We start from the raw sequence: 23,628 nt of genomic DNA, 5'->3' as shown, positions 1-23,628 counted from the left end.
CAATATGGTAGGTGTAAGGGCCTGAGTACAGGCTCACCTCTACTCCATAAAAGTTGCTATGAATAAATTATTGTCTTAAAAATAATACTTTATATAGTGAATTGGAATAAAAATACAATATTTCAGTCTCATCACATTTCCAGAATTTTGAAGGAGACAATATCTATCCATTGTTCTACTGAGATACAATATCCACTCACTACTAACATTGATACATAAAGAAATGACTGTTAAACAGAAGCAGGACTGATAAAGAGGATTCAGAGCACTAAGTAACTGACCAGTTAAATATTCAGTCAATGGTCAATTGAATAATTATCTTAATTATTATTATTATTATTAAGAGACTGCAATAATTTTGTGTTCCTGAGGTAGTAGTGGCAAAAAGATAGGTTAGGTATATGTCTACTCCAAACTGGGAGAAACACACACATCACATAGTAAATGCGGGTCTCTAAAGTATCAGAGCCTGATTCTGAAGTCAGGAAATATTTTCTTCCTCAACCAGCTATACCAACAGGAAAACTCTTGAGAGATGCTTTTTAGTGTCTTTGCATTTTTCCATCACTTTCACTTCTCTTGTGTTCTTTCAAGACAGTTTTCTACTCCTAAGCCTCTTTCTCTTCCCATTTGTCTGCAAATTCACACAGCCTCCAGCTACTTAGAACTTGGGAGATTAATTTAAAATGTTTTCTTTCATACTGTAATTCTCTTCCAGTGAGAACCCTATGGGATTATTAACCATATCTTGAGAAAAAGGTCTGTAATGGCTGTTATTTTAAACACCATTAATGCATTAACTCAAAACTGCTTAATTGCAGAAGAGGTAAGTGAAGTCTTTCAATCAGTACAAACAGTGATTAAAGCAAGGGAAAATCATTCACACACTCACTAAGTTGAGAAAACAGTGCTTCCTTACCCCACTACTCTTTGTCACTTAATTCAGTAAAAGCTTGCCACCCTAATTCAATTCTCTTCATCTCTGGAGTATTATCAGAAGCATTTATCCCCAGAGAAGACAGCTCATTTTCTTTATTATCTCCTGAACAGAGCCTTCAATGTCTTCAGGGACACATTAAAAGACGTATATTTTAGAAACTGGAAGCCTTTTCATCTTATTCTATGCCAAATGTGTTAAGTAAATCATCCTTTGCAAAAATAGTTGTTTATCTTCTAAGTATCTAAAGCAGTCTGTCTTTCCAAACTCAGGCAAAAAACAGAACAGGGGAAGTTTAGCCTAAAATACAGAATTTTTATGTTTCTGGAGGCTTTTAACTCAAACCATGAAGTCATAACCTTTTGACCTTGCAAAATGGCAGAATTTAGTTGTTTCAGAAGATCAAACCTGTTTTTTCACCTCCTTTTTTTCAATATTAGCCATGACTGTCATTTTACCATTTTAACGTCAAAAACAAAAAAAACAAAAAAAAAAAAAAACAAAACAAAAAAAAAAAAAAAAAAGCACTTGATTCTCCTACTCCTAAGGAGTACTGAGAAAAAAGAATGTAGAAGATCATCACTGGGAGAGCATTTGCCAGCAGTTTTCATTTCAGATTGGTTTTCCTTAGTCCTTTCCTTTGGTTCCTGTTATTTCTAAGAAAATCTCCCCTAGTTATTACAGCGAATATTATGCTCACTGAAAAGATAGCTAGAAATTCAATCAAGGTCATGAGGACAGTCCTACAGTACAGGCCTAATACTTACAAAAGCATATTCTCTCAGTAATCAAACCCCTCTGTTGTTCTCTGTCGGAGCTGCTGGAGGCCTAAGCTCCTTCTCTTGTCTTTTTTAGCATTTGTTTAGGTGTCCAAATGGAATCATAGCTCTTCAGAAAAATATGGATCCTGAAGAAGCCCTCAGAAAAAAAATGATTTCTACTGGCTGGTCCCTGCACTACTGTTCTCCCTCCTTCAGGAAAGGGATTCTTTAGTAACAGAAATATAGAATTGCTTGGGTAATCAAAATGTCTTCTGCTCATTCCTTCAACATCCAGAATTTTACATGTTGTCATGCATCATGATCATATGCTCTGAAGATGCACTACAAAGACATTATTAATAATGGTCATTTTAATGTATTCCTGCCAAGCATCGGTGGCATGCAGTAATTTGCAGACAATTTGCACGCTATGCAAAACCTGGTTCAGCTTTGTCTGTTAACCCTCAAAAAGGCAAATATTGACTGGTTTCATGTTTCACTGTGAACATTTTTGCAAATTGACACTATAATCCACTAGAGGTCTGTAATGTTTGAACATACAGACGGTCTTAATTGTTAAAATGCCCAAGGTAGAGAGCTGAACTCACTCTGCCATTTGGAAAGCTCTTTTCCTGGCATGGAGTGAGATGGAAGGTGAAAATGAATCTTGGTCCATTCTCGAGTGTTTATTGATTGGCAAGGGGGGAAAAAAAAGAAGAATTCAGTCATATGGATTTTCCATCTGTCACTTTTTAACAAGGAAAAGGACAGTTGATACTCACTTTTGCAATACAAATTTGCTCAGCCATGACTTCTCTTTTTCCAGTGTGCTTACTCTTTCAGATGGCTAAATTAGGTCTGAAGTTTTGGTAGTCAGAGGATAGTCATATCTTAGATGTCTCTTACACTTAACCTTGCTTGAAATAGACTTACACCTTCCATGTTGAGAAAGGGTTTTTCTCATATGAGTTTGCATTGAGCAGCACTCTTCTCTGACAAAAATTTATTGGCATCAAGTAGAAATACCAAAATGGCATTATGCCTCTGGGAGCAAAATGGCTAATTATAATCCTGCTAATCTGTTCATTTTATGCTCTAATTTTCAAGAACCAAAGAGTGTGAGACAGTTCATCCTTCTTGTTACTAACCAGCCAGAAATCCTAATCCTTAAAAAAAGGGAAAGAAAGAGTACATACATTTCCATTAAACAACTCTATCTCCCCACTTTCAAACAGAATGATAAGCCTTTTGGTGCACTTTTCTCCAGTAAAGCCGCATCCTTCATTTGAAATAAGAATCCGGAATGTCCCAGAATCATTCTTGCAGAAATCCTAGCAGACAAAAATAAACAAAAACGTTGTTAATAGGGATATTTGAAAGAACACATACGGATCTGTGAAGAAAAAAAGGAATCCTCAAAGAATACTCTGTGCACTGTGGGGCTGCTAAGATACTTGTTCTCATATTAATTTACTTTATGCTCAGCATTCACATTCATGCGGCCCAGCCCTTAAGGGGCTGTCAGTGTCAGGGTTATACACACATGCATATTTTGCAGGTATTCTTCTGGGGAAGAATTAGCGCTGTTATGGTAGATGTGATATTTCAAAGATGTATAATGGTCACAGTGTACAAATATTTATTCATTTAATGATAAAAACAAGACATTACATTTCAGATGATAAAATAAAAATATAAATGTAAATAGCTTAGAAAGTAACTTGCTGCACAATCTCAAGCAAAATCTTTGATGTGCTTGTTTTTCCATCTGTAGCTAATTATAGTAATGTCAATCTTTTTCTTGAGGAGAAATTAAGTAGGTTAACATCTCAGCTTTTTTAAAGTCAAATATTTTTGAGATGCATAGAGAGCTAGCACTACATTTATATGATGATTCATAGCAATCACACCTTTTACCAATTTTAGGTATGCACCTTCTAAGAGAAAGAACATTCCACTGCTCTCCAGTTCTGTGTGTGTGTAATTTGATAAAAAACACATCTCACTTTCCTTTTAAGTGTTTCTGTAGTACTGCATGCTATAATTGGCCACAAGATCTTTATAGAAAACTCTCCATTGTGCCAGAACTGTCTGTCTTCTAAGGTAACCTAGTTGGCATCAGGGTGGCATCATTTTAAAGATCCAGTCAAAAACTTGTTGATCATACATTCCTGCCAAGAAGAACTGCAAGGAGAAGTGTGCAACATGAAAAGGATTTGTAGGGAAAATATTCGAAAACGAGTAGCCCATCCAAGAAACATGGCATTCTGTATCTGAAGAAAACTGTTGTTATCAATTATCAGTGGATCCATCTAGTTTTAGACCAAATTTTCAGAGGAATATTTCTTCTCTTGCACATGTATTTTTAAATCCCACTTAACTTCCTTAATTTCTAGTGGCTCCCACCAATGACAAGCTGATATTAGTGTACTATGTCTTTATTTCCCCCTACTCTTTGCTATAGAAAAAATAGATATTGTCAATGCACTCCAAGCAGGCTGGTGCATGAATATCTGTAATTCTGCAAAAATGAACAGAGTCCGTGCTCTAGAAGCCTGCAGAACAGGTTCACTGAATGCTTCTTGCCTCACCCAGGTTGAAGGAAAGAGCTGGTAGTATAACCTCCTGGGTCTCCACCATTCATTTTGTGAGCCATCACTAGATGGATAAATGATCACAGAGGTTAATGCAGAGCCAACAAAGGTTGACTTAGTGTAGCTAAAATTCATTGTCAGATATGAGATTCATACAGCTTCTCTCTATACTATGCCACACTCATTTACAGCTGTCAGCTAGATACACCTCTCTAGAACATGATGCAATCTTTATATTTCTCTAGATATCTTTTAACTCACTACTAAGCTCTGCTCTACCATATATATGGTTTAGTTATTAAGAACATTTGACTGTGATTCTTCTAAATGTTGGACATCTCTCCTGGTTTAACACATCTTAATATATTATCAAACAGCTTAGTCATTCAACATACTTTTTCAAAATAAGTTGGTATTGTGCAACAGTTTTCATTCTTACCTGAACTAATACATACTGACAGTCTCCTGGAAACTTATATTTCAATCCATCAAACGTCAAATAATGAGCTGTACCAATAACAGAGCAGGTGGCATCACATGTATTTTTGGTGCATTCCCACTTTCGACCACGGCACACACTGTAACAAAGAAAACAAAATAGTGACAGTTATTATTATTGCTAATGTATCTAATACCAAGAGAAGGCAAGATGCTTTAAACAAGAAAAAATAACAAAAATTTCTGATTCCACATGCTCACGATCTGAAGACTTTCGAAAAGACACAGAATGAATAGTGATAAGCTACTATTTGTATCCTACAGCATCAACTTGTCAGAGCTTTTGCTCATACTTGGTATGCATGGATAACATATTCAGTAGTACCCAAGGATTTGGCGGTATTCAGACTGAGGTATTTTAAAAGGCTCAGTACATTAGTATATTGTGTGTTCAGCACTTTATGAAAATGGAAACATTTTCAAGTTCTTCAGTCAAGCACTCAAAAAATAAAGGCACCAAAACCAGTAAATAATTAGGGAAAATCTAGCTTTTTAATCTTCATAGGTTTGTACAGCTTAAGGACAGAACAGGCCTTTTGCTCTTCTAGTCTACTTGCCTAGGAAACATGGGTCACCTCTATTCTGAGTCCAAGAGTTTGAGACTGACTGTATATCCTCAATCAAGATAACTGGAGCTAATGTAAAGGAGACTTCAGTATTCTGGATTAGATAGAAAACCAGAGAGAGACAAATTTCCTTAACAAATTGTGGCAGTAATTAAACTCTGTGAGAAAAATGGGCATGGATTTATTTAATGATGCAAATTCCTAGCTGAAAGAAGGTTTGATTTTAAATGCCAAAGGCTGATATTTCAGTTTGATTTTCATTGCTATCACCTTTCTTTAAAACTAGTACTAGGTGAGTTGTCCATGATCCATACACAATAAGAAATACATACTACAAGCCAGTACAAACAGAATGACTTTCTCTGCCTTTATCTGCTATTTTTATGAAAGCAACAATATCAAAACTAACTCATTTCTAGAACACAAGCTGCCTGCAGGAAATGGAAATTTTGATAGCAAAAACATAACTGTAGAGTATTCGTTAAAAATGATAATAAATAAGAGGAGCTTAACAACATCTAGGCACGGTCATGATGGAACAAGATTTTATTCTGTATTGTGTATTTCAAATGAAAAGTAACTATGTCTCTAATTTTTTTGTTTTGATTTGCTTAAGAGTAAGTCTTCCATTAAGAGTTAAATATACCCCAACAACAATTTGCCTAGTACACCCTTTTAGCACATTTTAAAACAACAATAACAAAAAATATAAAGAAAGAAAAAACATTCTAAAAACATTCTAAGTATTCCAAGCAGGAAGCAAAAAGGATAATTCTTAATGTAAATTGTTTTGGAGTTTGCTTATTGTTTCTGGATTGGGTAATGTTTTTTTTATTTTATTTTATTTTTTTGGCTTGTGGCAATCTACCAGTTGACAGTGCATGTATTTCCAGATACACATTCACATGTCAAATAATGGAAAAAAAATGCTGGTCCAGCAGTCAAATCATCTAATTCCCTAGGTGAAATTTGATTTGACCCTTGTTCTCCCCTTTTCCCTAGGCCTAAAACAGGAAGTAACATACAGGAAGGGAAATAGGAGCACTGTTCCCCTGCACATTTTAAACTCAGCTGTTTGCTACAGGTCTATGAGCAATCTGCAGTTTTCTGTGCTGCTATCCATCCTCAGACGTGTCCCCAGAACATGTTTTCCACATTTAGGCTTGAAACTGCATTCTTACAACGCTCCACATGTGGGCTGCTAGACTACTTCCCCAACAGATTTCCATAACTACATTACACTACCACAGACCAGGTGATAGCCTCACTCATTAACATAAATTAACATGCATTACCATTGGATGCATAAATCAAAATAGTATTGGATGCATAAATCAAAATAATGCATTAAGAGGGTAGAAATATGTTTCCCTCTCTCTTACAGGCTACGCACAGGAATAAACATGCTTTTTGAACTTCCTTATTACAAAAAAAAAAAAAAAAGAAAGAAAAAAAAAAAGGCCTAGAGAGAGCCTGCTGGAATATTTCATAACAGTATTAGTATTTTACTGTGGATATCCTGCTCTGTTCAGAATATGCTTTTACAAAACACTTTTATTACCCTCTAAGGACCATTATAGGTTAAATATGAAGCATAATATTACTGACCCTGTTTTTATTTGCAGTACTGTCCCTCTTTCCTCACAGGAAGCCAAAATAGTAGTAGATATAATATCTAACTGATGCCAGAGGACATGTTTACTCTATTTACTCTAGCAACCAACTTTGGGACCAAGTAACCAGGACTGTAATTTAGTCTGCCCAATGGCTTTCATTCAGATTACATACTTAAGTGCAATACTACCCTTTTCCAAATGAATTTCATTCTTAATGATAGTTTACCTGACCTAGCAATTGGAGACCTTACTTCATAATCTGATAAAAATACATATATGGATAGATGCATTTCTTTTTTCCACATAGGTTCCCGTGTACATCCACCACGCAGGAAATGCCCTAAGCTATGAGATATTGCCCTGGTAGCTCTACGGTAGTAGTCAGACTAGAGCCTACACCCTACAGGGGAATTCACATTTGGATACATAAGAATATGATTCCAAGCTAAATCTCTCAACTTTCATGACAATAGCGGTGACATAAGCCTACCTGACATGCAAAGTAAAGTTAGGTGCTACCTTGATTTTTCAGGACAAATCAGACTCAGAATTGGCTTTAGAGCTTTGATATTATATTCCAACTGCTGTAGTAGTTCAACTGCACTGACATACAAAAACAGTGATGTTGAAAGAAACAGCTTGGGTTTTTTTGCTTTACTCCTTCTTTTGCACTTGCTTTGCCTTTATATACATGGTGACCTACTTCCTAGTGGATATTCAAATGCAGAAAAAGCTAATTCTCTTATACTGGTGTAATCCTATTGAAATCAGTGTAATTATACAAGTGTAAAAGACAGAAGAAGAAATATCATAGCTCTTAGCCCTTATTATGACACCAAAATAGCCATATGCAATGACAAAAACATTATTAATTTTCTAAAAATTTCCATCAACACCTGTATCTTTTTGTTGCTGCAATATATAATAACCTAATAGTATATGGTACAGTTACAAGTGTCAAGGAGATAAATACCATTATCCTCATGTTAAATTAAAGGAAATTGTGGAACAAAGATTAGAAGAAACTTTGGACCAGTCACCTAGGCCTCTTGTTCTTTGAAACAGATTACCACGAGACCTACAATCCTTGCTGCAAAAGCTGGAGATGTTTAAGATTTTTTTTTTTTTTTTTTTTTTTTGGCATCCATCAGTGAAATAAAATGATTTGTTAACTAGCAAGAGACTGAGCAAACAAAATTTTAAAAAAGGACAATGAAGCAGAAATTCTCCTCATTCTTTTGTCTGTTGTTTATTTTTTGTGCTAGAATAGCTTCTAATATAACAATCTACTATATTGATAATAAGTAATAGCTTGCTTGAGGTCAGCACAACATTCAGTTAAGTGCTATATGAGGACAGATGGATAACATCACTGCTCCAGGATTTTCTAATGAAGACATACTCCTCTATAAGGGCAGGGATAGGAGATTCTACCCCTACTTTACAGATGTGAAAATGGAGGGACAAAGAACCTGAAGTATTTTCCCAAGATAATGTTGTTAACCCATAGCAAAAGTGGGTACTGAACTGAGTTCTTTACTGTCCCAGAAGTAATCATCATTTAGTTTTGGTAACACTTCAGAGCATAATAAATATTGTGCAATACATTTTGTTCGAAGAATGACATTTCAGTAACATGAAACCTAGTGCAGTATTTGCTATTGAAACTCTGTTAATAACAAGACCAAGATTTTGTGTATGTGTGCATGGACAGATTATAAAGTCTTTCATTTAACAAATTTCTGCTGTGTACTGCTTCATAAATGTTCCAAAATTTTCACTGAACTCTGCAATGAATTCTCTATATATAGCATAACAAAAGTTTTGCCACTAACTTAGAGTTGGAGACATTCTGCTGTTCATGAATTAGGGTCTCACATATGTCAAGCTGAATGTAAATGCCAAATCTGACACCTCTGGCTCATACATTGTGCTTGCAGGTGTTCACATCTGGCTAAGAACAAGTGAGAATGAGAACTCCTTCAACAGCAGCACAAAAACTGAAAACAAAAGAAAAGGAAGATCTGACCTCCAAAATGCAGTCTCTCAATTCTTATTAATTCTCAAAGCAATAGTAATTTCCTATATCACTTTCTAAATGACATTTGACTTGATATTTGCTGAGAATTGTCATGAAGGTTTTTAAACCCAAATAGTTCAAACAGCTCTACTGCCATTTTGAAAAGACCCTGCTTTCCAATTTTATCTTCATATTCAATAAAAATACCTAAAATAAGATGAAAAGTTTCTTACTAAAGACAAAAAACACAATTCCTATGATTTCCTAGACCTTGATACCGAAGAAAATTCTATGCATAAGAGGAAATGTCACTGACAATAGCATTGCCAAAAACAAAAGGGCAATTACTAGAATGACGTGGCTATAACTATTTTAAAACTTAAAATTTTAAGAATGATTAACATTTAAAAGACACTGTATAACAATTGTGAAGAACATCTTCTTACAAATCTTTCAAAGTTGACAACAGTGTATGGCCTCAGAAAAGTTATTAGTGTATCTGCTTTTTAGCTGAGTCAGTTCTACGCAGATGCAATGTAAGCAGGTACATGCAGGTATATGCATCTATATCAAACCTCAACTTCTCCTCCATCTTCCCTTGAAGAATCTTATCTTTCCCAAATCTATTTGTAATACTTGATTCACAATGAAATAAGTAGCCATAGAGTGAAAAAGAAAATGAACAAAACAATGGAAGGTCAGTATTTCCATGTAAGGCCATAAACCCTGATATTCAAATCTAACTTACACTAGTTAGGAGCAGTCCTAGTAATTTAAAAATATGGCATTTAAAAATCATTGTTACTCAAAGATCCATGCAAAAACCAAAAAAATGCTTTTTTATGATGTTGATTCTGTATGTCTGTCTCCATTCAGACATACAGAGCAGCATGCAATCACTGCTCCTAGAGATGCTAGAGCTGCAAAGGGAAATGGCTTGGATAAAGCTTATGAAAGAGCCTAATGTCTAAGTCCAAACAGAATATAGTTTCTGCATCACTGCATCAGTGATTGGATGACTTATGTCTTCAGTCATTTATTTCAAAACCCTGAAGGTGGTGGTACCCTTCCTGATACAAGTAAAAATGAAGAGCAAAGCACCTGCAAAACAGTGAATGTGATGTGCAGGCAAGAGCATTTGCAGGGAGCATTTACTCTATTTTTCTAGGAGGACATCAACTCCCCTCTTTTCTTTGAAGAGATGTATGGGCCGAGCACACATTTAAGATATAGGAATTCAGATTCAGGTTCAACTCCCTCTTCTGCCTGAGGGGCTGAAACTCCTCTCTGATGCTCTAGAGAGCTGTTGTCATACTACAGCTGGTAGACCACAATCCTCCTGCCAATGCAAGCTTCTGGCTGAAAAGAACTATTCCAAAGGGCCACAAAAGGCAAACATGGGGAAGCATGACACCAGAGTTTGGTGTCCAAAATGCAAGCTGTGCTCCTTCCACCCCAGAGCAGCTCCTGTACCTGTATCTTGGGTTGCAAGGTCACAGAGCAACTCCACCAGTCAGTGGCTACAGAGGTTGTTCACAGATACATGGACTACCTACTTGTAAAGTACCAAGTACATTTTGAGAAATTTTGCACTGGTATTTACGCCACATGTGAGAGGAAGATGATGGTCTATGTAATTTGCATGTTATGACATTAAATCCCTGAGTTTATATAGAGAGATCTATTAAGCAAGCAATTATATTTTTTTTTAGAATTGTGCTAATTGAGTTAACTGCCTAGAGAAAAATACAGTGTTAAGTGGCTCACCAGGTGTTACAGTCATTAGTCACTATCTCTCCCTTGGCGTATTCTTTTCCATTGTGAAAACATGGGCATCTCTCAGGAGAAACACATTTGTTTTCATGCCGCACCTAAATGAAAGACACATTTCATCAGCACATTGGCCTGTTGGTATGCACAAGAGAATACACACAAGAAAATATGGATAAATGAAAGGATAAAAGATAATCTGAGGTAAGAAAGGTGCAGAATCATTAAAAGTTTTTGCCATTGATATAACTATGGGTACACACTAATGGAACTATGAGTACACAGCCTTATTTCAGGGACTGAACATCAGCTTAAGTTGCTGGGAAAAACCTATGAGAAAATTTAGATTATAAAAGAACTTACTGATGAGAAAGTTCAATTTGACCAAAACTAGGATCAGTGAAGAAAAAATAGGTTATACAGAGAGCAGGTGAACAGCACGTGTTTCTCACCCACAGCAAACTGAAGCATTGCCAAGCAGAAGAGAAGCCAGAAGCAGAGATCAGATAGATTAACAATTGAAAGACAAATACTGAAGAAAGATGAGAAGCAGTAGAGCCAAAAGAAACCATATGGAAATGAAGATTTTGTCGTTACAGAACTTGTTGCCTAAAAAAGCTCAATATCCTGCCAACCTGCCTCGGAAAATAGTGTAATTACTCACATTCTTTCAAATGTCTACTGTTGTTAGCTAGAATGCAGCATAAACTCACCTGAAACATTATTACATTCTCTAGTAGATTTTGTCACTGGAAAATAGGTCATTATGCTCTAGCTACAATTTACCTTTTTCAATTTTATCCTATTAATCTTAGTTTATTTTTGTACAAAAATAAGCCATTTCCCCCACTTTAAAAATGTTTTAGACTACTCATTCTTTTCCATTCCTTTTATCTGATTTTGAAGATGCCCAGTATTAGACAGTCTAACAAAACCAAGTCTGGCTCTGCTGTTTTTCACTTGGATGTAGCTCTGCAAAGGTAAGAGTATGTTTGGCTCTTGATTCATGGTATACTGAAATAGAGAATATTCCCACATCCTCTCTTTCAAAAATCACAAAATATTACTTTCCCACTTCAAACTTTTTCAGTAAAATCATTCAAATTGTTTCTTTTTTACCACTAGGCCAATAAAATCAATGATCCATGTCATGCCAGGTTAATAAAGTAGAATAGCTCTAACTTCTAGAGGGACCTAGAACTGCTACAGGGAATTACTAATAAAAAAATTTCACAGCCCAGAAACCCTTCATCCATATGCAGTTCCACATACTCTGTGGCTTATGGACAGTTATATTACACCAAATAAACTCACACTGATAGAAGCAAGATGGAAAAAAAGAAATACTTTTCTAGGTGGCTGAACTGGGATTCTGCCTCGGACTTAGTTTTCACAAAGGACAGGGAGAAAACAGGCCAGAGGAGACCATCTGTGGGCCTTTTCAAAGGGTGCTTAATTTCTTGCTTCCTTCCTGGTGCTGTACAGGAAAAAGCAATATATGACTTCATACTCATGGCTACATTTCAGAATTTCTCCAGTGTGCGCAGCAATACTGTTCACAATAGACTTGAGAGCTAGCCTCTGGATACAAAACTTTTGATTAAGCTTGTGGCTAGCAAAAGGACTATTAGTACTTCTTCTACTTGCTCCCTCACACATCCACACACAGCTAGTTACAGCCTATCCTCAGCTCTGTAAATTGAATAAACTGGTATTTTTTTTCAATCACACACGTAGCCATCACTGAAGTTATAATGCAACAACTGTTAGTTCATTGACAAAGACAGAAGATTATCTTGTCTGAACATTGCAGAGTGGGTAGGTGATATTTAGAAACCTGTACATGAATATCCAAACTGGAATTTGACCCAAACACTGATTACTTTTGCTGCAAAACTAAAATAATTGTACTTTTTGTTAGTAATAACACAAAATCCACCAGTCAAATTGACATCTAAAAGTTGATGTACCTAAAAGCACCATGCCATGCCAGGTTACATGTTGAGAGAGGTACTATGTACTACTACAATGTCAATGGCTTTATGCAGAAACAGACAGATTTTCTATGGAAGTTTCATATTTCATTAATAAATAGCACTTAATACAGGAGATCTAAACAGTCCTGAATACCTGATGTAATGTGGTTGTGACTGTATGGAGAGGCAACCACAAGAATCACAGCATAGTAAGAGGAATAGCTGCTGTTTACACCATTTCATGTGCTTATGAAAATGCTCCTAACAGGCCATTCGTGGGATTATAAATGACTGACTAGCTGGTGAAGCTACCAGCTGTTTAAGGACCTGAGAAAAATGTCCACCATTTCCTTGTTTTGTCCAACATATCCTATTAATTCTTAAGCCTTGACAATCTTGTAAAAGGTCAATATTATAGAAGTCAAACCTTAAGATTCTTCTGATCTAAACTCTGCTTTGTTGAGGTTGTATCTGACTTTCTCTTAGTAAACACAATTTTGATCAGTATCTCACTGTCAAAAGAGGCTCAAATTCTCATTTTATTCCTCCTGATAAGCCTGAGAGCTTCAACAGAAAGTCAAAGTTATTAAACAGTAAGAGATTAAGAAGTAAAGGAAATGGGTAAGAGTAGAACCCAATAGCACATATATTTTATGAAAACCTCATTGCTTAGTTTCTGCGCAAAGGTAAGTCAAAAACATGTTAGAATAGACCAATCAAAAAATGGGGCTTTAGGTGTGACTTTTCTTTCTAATGTTAGCAGTAAAATCATGCCTGGAACCACACTAGCTCTAGTTTACTATGTGAAGTTTTACTTTTTTTTTTTTTTTTTTTTTTTTTTTTTTTTTTTTACATGGCAGACCCATGTACCACCTCCTCTTGAAGACTCTGTCATGTTGTTAAATCAGGACAAGCCTAAACTAAAGAGTATACAACAGAGCTAGCAGGAAAACCAAAATAGCATTCTATTAAGCTTTTGGTGAAAAAAGTTTGGAAGAAAAACCCCTTCCAAATTTTTCTGATTAAGATCTTAAGGTATTTCATTTTTATTTTATCTAACATTTCAAAATTAGAAATAGTTTATTTGATCAGTCCGAAAACAACAGAATGTTTCATTTCAATTTTAAAGCAAAATTTTTCTTCTTTTTTGGAAACTGAAAAATCTCCATTTTCCAGTTTTGTAACGTATGGATTTGGGGTTTTCTGCTTTCTGTTTTTTCTGCCCTCTTTTTCCCCAGGAAGGTGCTTAACACTCCATTTGTATATTTATTAATATTTTCCAATGGGAAAAAAGTTGGAGTGTACTAAAATAATCTGAGAAAGCATATATTTCCTAACACCTCTGCACATATGTTATGATTTATCTTTTCTGCACTGCAAAAGAGTGACAAGTATAGAGAACTTCCCACCCTCCAGATGATCAAAGTCAGAAAGAAAAGAATTACTTTTCAGGACACACTGAATATTTTTACTTTCAAGAAATCAAACCAACATAAAACATTAAGTCAAGATGAACTGAAAAAACTTATTTTTCAGTTGAAAGAAAATAGGAGTTTTTTGCATTTCTGATTGAGGAAATTAAAAAAAATATTAATTGGCAGTTTCTTACCCTTACAAATTTTCCAGTTCAATGAACCCACATTTGCTGGTGCAGCTACCTGAGACTACAAATTTAAGCAGCTCCAGGATGCTATTCATGAACGACGCTTAATTATATTCTTTTTATTTTTTTTTCAGATATGTTACTCAAAGTCAGCAGCCAATCAGTGTGTACAGACTTTAGGCTATGGATTGTTCTTTTTAGGATGGATAACTCATCAGACTCACCTGTAAATATGTCTTTATATATGCAGGGACAATATTGCACTTAAGTATATGTAAACTGCTACCCAGAATCATAGAATTGGTAAGATTGGAAGGGACCTCTGGAAATCATCTAGTCCAACGCCCTTGCTCAAGCAAGGTTAATACATATACTTGCTAATTGTACTGGAGAGTTGTTTATGTAAACTATATAGTTCTGACTGTGTTTCCTGATTGGAAACAATTATACAGAAGCAACAGATTCATTCTTTCACTGATGAATCCATGAACATTCATAATTTGTCTATGTTCCTGTACAGCCAGAGGAAAAAAAAAAAAAAAAAGATCTTCAGTAAAATGGCCAGGTATTTCCAGGGTGATGATATGCACAAACATTTAGGCACATAAATGTTCACTAAGCTGTTACTTCCCACAGACAGTCCAACAAATAGTAGTTGACCTCTGCGGGTGCTTGTAAATTAAACAGGATTACAGAATACCAACAAGGGAGTCTGATGTATCTGACTAGTAAAACTAATAGTAATACCTTTTCCTGGGCCCTTTATCGCTCAGTTCTGTTGGTACAAATCTGGAAAACATGAAATTCATGACTTCACAGATTTCTTCCTGAATGTGTCAAGAGAGTCTTTATGACACAGAGAGGCAAGATGGAAAGGAGAACTTGGTCACCATTCTGAATCCTTCCACCTTTGGCAACTGTTACTGTGAGCACAAAAACTTGTTGCAGAATGCAAAACTCAGGAGAAAGCCTCCCTCAAACAATACCAGTTGGACCATTGATTATGTAATAGTGTGGAAAAGGAAAATTGCTCTTTGACAGCAAGCTGGCTTCTTCCACAAAGCCAGAGTCCAGGAGTTTAATGCATGGCGGACAGCATTGACAAAACAAAAGCATGGAATTTGATCTTATCTTTGAATGGCAATAGTTACAATACACTAGTCTTTATATACTGGTTTTTCCATTGTGGCTTAGAGAAATGAGAGTCTTGCAATTTTTCTTCCCTGCCACAAGGGAAGCAAGTAAGCGAACAAGCAATTACAGGCTGAATTTCCTGGAAGATTGAACTATACTGTCATCTAGTGGACAAAGGTACTTATTTTACTAGGTTTTAAGAATTGGACCCAATTCTTCTATAAAAAAATCTTACAAACGATCTTGCTGAATACAGTGGCATGTCTCACATAGCTCCAGAATTAACTGCAATACCTAATTTCAAAATGACAAGTGTGGTTTCTTCTTCAGACAATTGTTGCATAAAATCCTTACAAAAATAGTTCAAATCTACTGAAAAGGGATATAAAATTCTGTATGAAAGCTGAAGGTTAATTACTAGTAAGTTGAAATGTCTTTTTCTATTGAGTAGTTGTCAGAATTTGTTTTATGTGAATATTCCTGTCATGTACTATTACCAAATCTTGGAACTGAATCCAAATCTCAGACCCTTTGAACAGATCAAAGAGGTCCAGATAATTCTGATTAGAATCAGAGAAAGGCATATTTAAAGTGAAGCTTATTCACAAAGGTATTTAAAACTGAAATCTGAAAATTAGTAACAATTGTTTATAAATAACAATTGTGGTGAAAGTTTTCTCAATGTTGGTATGAACGTGTCCGAATTCTGTTTTATATTTCCCCTGGAGATCTACAGGGCACTTTGCAAGTATAAGCTTTTGTCTACTGATGACATTTTATTATGGAATAGCATCTATTCAGATAAATGTCTACTTATCAGCAAAATATGGTAGCAATGTTCAATAACGTATGAATAACAATGCTAGAAATTACTGTTAAGAAACTACTATTTTGGTTTCTAGTACGACAATGAAATTAATTTTGAGGAAGAAAAAGCTGTATTCATACAGAAGAGGGAAAAAAGAACACATCTTTATAAAAACTTATTCTTCAGAAGTTCATTGCTTTTTTAGATGGATTTTAAACCTGTGGATGAAGTCAATTCACCTGAGCTGAAGCCCAAACATAAACACACATCTCAGCCATAGAACTAATTACCAAAATAGAAATAATAACCATTTGTTAACTAACAGTAAATGTACAGTATATATTAATCTGAGTCTGAACTTTGATCAGGTGTAAAATAGTAAAATATAAAAGAAATCTTTTACATTTTTAGTCTTTCCGGATGTAGCATTTGAAAATCTCTTGATTTACTATATGCCCCTCTGAGTCAGAAAACTGCACCTGCAAGTCGGTAAGTGCCACAAAAATCAAATAAAATCTCATAATTGCAGAGTATCTTGCATCTCAAATTTTTAAAAAAGCTGTAAACTCAACTCTTTTCCAGCATCTGCTAGATATTTTGATCTGAATTTCCTGCATAAAGCATCACAAACTTTCTTATTCCAGCAGTCTTCCTGGGCAGAGGACTCAAAGCACCATTTACTTAACTCCAAAAAGAATGTGCTATGTCATCCATCCCCTATTCTGGTCACACACTGTCTGGAACTATCCCATTCATTGCAGGTGTAATCCTATGCACAGTTCTTTATCCATCCAGATAGATTTGAACAGTCATAAATGCTGATCATTTTCCTATTGCTCAAAAAACAAAAACCAGTAGCCCTCATCCACTTTCTGTTCTTCTCTGTCTGCTTTTTATCATGTGTCTAAATTGATGGTCACCAGCTTAGTAGATGTTTTCTTTAAAATTATCAAAGTCAGTGACTACACTTTAGGATTGTGGCAGGACATACTCCTGGAGCCAGAAAACATTCCACTAGTGAAAAAAGCATGCTGAACACACCATCGTCAACTCCAGGTCACTCTTTGGCATCACCTTGGCAAGCTTCATGTCCCCCCTTTCTTCCCACAGGGAGCTTCCAGTTTGGTACATGGCACAGGAAGGCAGCAGCAGAGATGAAGAACTGACAAGGGAGGAAGCAGGACAGCAGGAGACAACTGGAATTAACAGGAGGGTTTGGCTGGATACATGTGGAGTGAACCCTGCATGTACCCATTCAGGGTATGGGTGTACTTTTGTCTCTCTGTGACTGAGGAAGTACAGCAAGACTCTGGAGTTTAAAAGAAAGATACAATTGGTCAAAAAAAAAGTGAAGTTTTTTTGCTATTTGATTATGAATTGTCATCACAAGCCAAACTTCATCTTCTATGTAGGTATATACACTTTAAACTAGCCGAAATTTGACAGAGTCATTGTGGAATTCTCCACAGCCACATATTTTGAACTGCAACGAGAATGCTGATAGGAAAGAAGAAAGACAAGGAAACAAAGAGGATCTGCTTCTGTTGGTTGTAATTAAGTTTGCTTACCATCCCTTTCGGACAGAGGCATCCAGATATGCATCCATGGCTGACACAGTCTAAGTCGTAATTCTGACAAGTCTTGGCACACTCCAGGCCTTCAGCTCTCAGGTTGTTTGCAGGACAGATAAATCTTTCCATTGGTGCTCTGCATGTCAAGCTCCTTTTTACTTTAAATGCAAATTTACAAAAAAATTGCAATTAGAACCCAAGTTCTATTAGCATGTTATTTTTCTAAAGGGTGGATCAACTTTTTCATTAGAAAAATGATTTAGGATATAGAACGGAGCAACTGCACTATACTACTATGTGTGACATTGTAAAAGTAATAGAATCTCCTCTCTCCACAATGTGACCTCAGCTAGGATTGCATAAAAAGCATATTTTTCATAAAGAAACAAAACGAGCTCTACTAAAGTAAATACCCTTCTACTAATATAAACAGTTCCATTCCAGGTTGTATTAAGGCTACAAAAAGCAGTCAATGGGTTAGTCTAAATCTTTAGAATAAAATACATTCCAGCCTGTGGGCAGTGTACATGAACAATTTCAGCACAAAACAGACATTTTGAGAAGCAATGGCATCATATATTATTGTAGTTAGACTAACTTCCACCACTAGGTATAACTATAATGTTGTCTGCTAATAACAACACTCAGCCTAACTGGTTATAAGGTTTTCAGTCTCTTGCTATTTTGATTTCTGATAGAAGATCAGAATTTTCCAAGCAACTCTACGTTATTATTTCTATTTATGCCAGCAATATGCCTCTCCTAGGCTCTGTAAGTCCTAGCATACTATTCATAGGAGAATTCTGTCTTATCAGCATTAAAACAAGTGTTTGATGAGAGGTCAGTAAGATCTGCACCCACAAGGCTTCACCAGTGGGACAGTGAGGGCCCAGTCAGTGACACAGTTATTGGTAGTTTATCAAGAAATGTTAAGCAGTCCATCACCCTAAACTAACCACTACTGTTTTCCACTAGAAGTCCGACAATAATGATGCCTGATAGCTTGGTAGAAGATGAAAAGGCTAACTGTAGCCCTTTGATTCAAAATCTTTGGGGAAAAAAAACACCAAAATTTTTCTCCAAATGCCCTGAATATTTAGCAGCATGCCATGGAAGTACTACATTTGGGGTTATTTCTGTCAGCAGGGTAGGAACATTGAGGAGCAAATCCCCACTAGGCCTGTACTCTCTGTGAGTGACCCAGGCTCAGATCGCCTCTCCTATCCCAAACCCTTAAGCTTCATTCAGAGAAAAGCAGCACTTGCAACCTGCTAGTCAGAAGCAGGAGGTATTAAGCTGACAAGTTATTGATCCTCATATGATCTTCAAATAGCAAAAAGACCTCTTAACCTCTACAACTAAATAGAGACTGCAGTGTCTACCTGTAATCCTGAGGGGAACACAGTGAGTCACACACCTTTCCTCGCAAACATTGTGTTTCTATTTTGTAATAAAAAAGGGTTATAAACAGACTCAACATCACCAGCTCTGCAATTTCTGATACCTCATCTCTACTCTAACCTACCAAGAGAATGAAGGGGGAGGAGGGAGAGAGGGAGAGAGAGAAAATAAATATTAATCTTTTTAAGCATACTAACTTCTGGCAGACGGCCTTTCATCAGTGAATACATCTGTCAGGAAGGCACCAGGAACTCTGTTTGTACTGCAGTGCATGAAGCCATTTTCACAATAGCTAAGGAAAATAAATAGAGCTTATATTTAACAAAGTGACATTTAGCTTTCACTTGTGCTGCTGTTTTCGGAGATGGCTGCAGAGAAGTTAGAATACCAGAATTATAGTTCTCATTTGGGTTGAACTGTTGCTCCCCATCCACTGCACTTATCAAACTTAAAGGCAAACCCTCCCAAGACAGTTCCAGTGATATACTAGGATGGTAGCGCATGCTTATGCTAGCACTGTCCCACTGAATCCAATACATCTACAAAAGCATAAAGCTCAGTAAGATAACCATCAGGTCAAGTGTGGAAAGAAGTAAGGGACCACTTTAGTGCACGTAACATGACCTCTGTAGATGGAGAGAAAATAAGACATTGTTCCCAAAACTGGTCTTGTCAAGAGCTGCCCAGCAACTGCATTCCTACCCTCAGTGTATGCTACCCAATTTAAAAATTATAAATGCTTTTTAATAGTTGAGTCTTTGATAGAGGTAATTAGGTTTTAACATTCAAGAAATGCATTAGAGTACATTAAAGTGACATTTTAAAAGCGTACAAAGTAGCCATTCTCAGTAATTAAACTCCATTTCAAAGTGGCAGGATCTGTTCCTGGAACTGAGCTTCATACTGTGTTTTCTGACTGTGATAGCATCTGAAATAATATGGCTAGCGATGTAACAGCAAAAGTTATATTTTGATTTGTTGGAAGCAAACCACTGCCTGATTTTAAACTAGTTTCACTGGAGGCAAACAGGCTGAGGAACTGAACCAGTTAATCAATCAGGCTTTCCCAAAATCTCTGAGTTATAGCATGCAGAGATGAGCCATGAACATTGGCACTTACCACATGGTGTGATGATCTGAAAAGACATCCTCTGGCTGGAAGATCTCACCATCATAGTAACAAGAACAGTGGGACTTTGGTACGCACTCTTCCTGCTCATCAAGATAGTGTCCAGTGGGACAGTAGCAGCCCTCCATGCACAAATCATCACAGTCTTCATCTGGGTAGGAGAGAGACCTGCAGGTCTGATTGCACGGTGCTCCACATTGCCGGTAAATCTGGCCTTCAGGACAAGTCATTGCTGCAGAATAATAACATCAGTGAAACTAGAATTTGATCCAAAGGCAACTAAAGGAAAAGCTGCCCATACCAGACTGTAAATCTGCAGATTTAGAATTTATTTACCCAATTTTGTTGCCTAGCAAGGCTGCATTACCCTGGCTTTCCTTAAACCTGTAGCACCAGTGAAGCCCTGGTGCTACAAGCACCTACAAGCCTACAAGCAAAACCTGACTCGGTGTAGTTGCCAGTAAATGCTGGTATTAGATTCCAATCAATGCCTTGGAATTCCAACAACAAATTTTTGTCTAGAGTGAAAAATGCAGGCTATGTCCAATCTCTGTTATCACTTGGATTTAAAAGGTAGGGGCATTACAAGTGCTCCCATTTACAAGTGCTCTTGCTTACATTACAAGTGCTCTTGCTTAGATTCACCTTTATTTGCAACAGTCAGGGGCAGTGTGGTCAAAATAATTAAAAACTTGGGTTTCTGCTTTTATAAATCAAGCAGGTGCTGCAATAGTCTAAAGCTTTACATTCTAGAAGCTCTCAGGAAAATCTGTGGGAATAGCTACTAATAATAAAGTCACTTAATGATTGTGGAACCAGACTTTTGTACTAAGAATTTTTGATGATTAAGTCATTTTTATAGATTAAAGCCTCATTAGAGGCTTTAGAGCCATTCCGGCTTATTTGTTTATTACACTTCGGCTTAGCTCTGCAGCATTTTTTAAGGGAAGCTGCTCTGCACATACCAGCATCAGCACTAGGTGGCATCTATAACAACACTTGTTAGTAGATGAGGAAACAAGTTACTATCATAGCCTTTTAACAGGGCTCTGTTAACCAGGATTTACCAAATTGATTGTGTTTGTAGCAAATTTCCAAAGCAAACTGCCAGGGTCGCAAGGTGAGGAGCCTGGATGCTGGACGTCCAATGGAGTGAGGGAAGCAGCTGCACATGAAAGCTAGAATATTTGTATTGTGCTAAAACCAAGATCAAGGGTTAATAGCAAAATTCCTTCTTTTTGTCATCCCTGCAGAATGATCTGATAATCGCTGCCAGCACAAACCCCTAGAAACTGTAGCAGCAGAGGCAGCAAAAGAAAAACTACAGCAAGGCTACAGCTGTAGCTCTGTCAGCTACAGCTAACATGGAGGTTAACAAAATAAGTTCTGCATGATGACAAATTCCTAATGTTTACCTTCATAAATTATTCTGAAATAGATAATTACTGTCATTTTTGAATAGAGGTAGATCTGATAGGTTCAAATAGACCATAGTCCACTCAACTTCTATTTAGGCACCTGAAGTCCCACACACAGAAGTTTAAGCCCCTCACTTGAGGATCCAACAGAGAGAGGCTATAGGTTACTTGAAGTTTCCCACAGAGTTGAAATCTCCCTAGTTTGGAGCAAATACCCAAAACATTCAACCTTCCTTTCACAACAGAATCCTAGAATTTTTTTTAGGTTCATCAACACTGTAGGCAGACTAGATACCTCCAAGGTATGGCCTAATTCAGTAATAAACAGACAACAAATTCACACATTAGTTTCAGGGGTCTTTGGCACCCATTCACAGAACAGTGTTTCTAATTTACATGAATGTGATCCTTGCAGTAAATCAAATACTGAACAGGCACAGTCCAGGTCTGAGGACCATTTTAAAAGCTTTCATTACTAAAGGCAAGTGCAAGCAGGAGGAAGCCACAGCTAAACCTCTGATTTGCTGTATAGCAACCACTGGAAACAAGGAGCTGCTTTGGCAGCCTTTGGACATGTACCAATTTATTACAATTTCAAGATTCAGGAAGGATCAAACAAATGAGTCCAACATTCTGCCCTGCTTCCAGTTCATGTTAACATTCCCTGCTCACAGGTACAAGTTTACAACAGACTCCAGTTTTAGCTAAAGCTCTATAACTCATTTTACCTTCTCATGCACTTCCTAAGTTTTTAAGGACATTTCCTGGTTTTCCAGTTCAACTTCCCAAAACCATTCCAAGTTCCATTTCACTGCACTGTCACCTCCCATAGACATCTGTTTTTAACAGTAAAAAATGGAGGAGAGCTGACCTGGGAGGGGACTGTTGTCTGTACACTTTGTAACATATTGTCACTAAAAAAATCCTATCCCATTATTGCCAGGAAAATGAGAGGAAAAGGCGAGGTTAATCTAGTCTCTGTACAAAACTGAAATAGCTAGATGCTGTGCCCAGCCTGTCCTGGGGATGAGAGGAGGTAGAGAAAGCATTGGCAGACTGGTATTTGTTAGGTAGTTTGTTCAACTTCTTCTGAATGGGTTTTCAACCACAGTGAAAGCGACAAAAGTTTTGACCAGCTGCTTGGATAGCTTAAAGTAAAAATGCAATCATACCTAGGTCAGAGTTGCTGGATAAGATGCATCCCATTACAACTAGATTTAACAGAGCTGCTCCACCAGCAGTGGTTAGCGTGGTAAGCATTTCCACACTGTAGTCATCCCCAAAGGCTGCTCAGATCCTGCCCTTAATTCCCAACTCTCTGCTACAAGACACCTGGATCTACCACCACTTATCCCCATACTAATCATTGCACATAAACTGTGTAAACAGAAGTAAACCACCAGCCTGCCCACCACCACCTTAAGGCAAATAGGGGACTGACCAAAGTGTCCCTGAAACCTGAAAAAAAGTCTAGACACCTAGGGGCTGATTTGCTCTTGCCCCAAACACACACACACACCCCACACACCCCACACACATATACACATGTGTGAGTGTGTGTGTGTGTGTGTGTGTGTGTAATATATATACATGTGTGAGTATGTGTTTATGAGAATTAAGAGTTCACGAGAGACATAGGCCCATACATTATGGCCTTCTTCCTCTTTCCACACACACTTAAGAGACTGGCTCTATTGCTTATCCACAGTGGGCTGCAAGCATAGCACATAGGTCTTAACATGACCAAAACGAAATTAAAAACATTTTAAAGACTTAGAGGGTGAATGTGTTTGATAGCTTGCCACACAGCAGTTTAGAACAAGAAA

General features: G+C 36.9%; 1 protein-coding gene across 1 annotated transcript in view; it reads right to left on the bottom strand.

Annotated features, from left to right (window-relative positions):
• The window catches only part of VWF (von Willebrand factor), a 138,305-nt gene that overhangs the window by 75,616 nt on the left and 39,061 nt on the right, over positions 1–23,628 (bottom strand). The window contains exons 16-21 of the mRNA XM_062593145.1: positions 20,376–20,616; positions 19,453–19,547; positions 17,852–18,012; positions 10,760–10,863; positions 4,732–4,870; positions 2,895–3,029 (exon numbers count right to left, since the gene is read on the bottom strand). Of these exons, the coding sequence (XP_062449129.1) occupies positions 2,895–3,029; positions 4,732–4,870; positions 10,760–10,863; positions 17,852–18,012; positions 19,453–19,547; positions 20,376–20,616 (875 nt within the window). The remainder of the gene's footprint in view (positions 1–2,894; positions 3,030–4,731; positions 4,871–10,759; positions 10,864–17,851; positions 18,013–19,452; positions 19,548–20,375; positions 20,617–23,628) is intronic.

This window comes from Rhea pennata, chromosome 1, assembly GCF_028389875.1.
Source record: "Rhea pennata isolate bPtePen1 chromosome 1, bPtePen1.pri, whole genome shotgun sequence".
Classification (NCBI taxonomy): Eukaryota; Metazoa; Chordata; class Aves; order Rheiformes; family Rheidae; genus Rhea; species Rhea pennata.
Note: the sequence above shows the minus strand (reverse complement) of the source record. Positions and strands in the feature narration are given on the sequence as shown.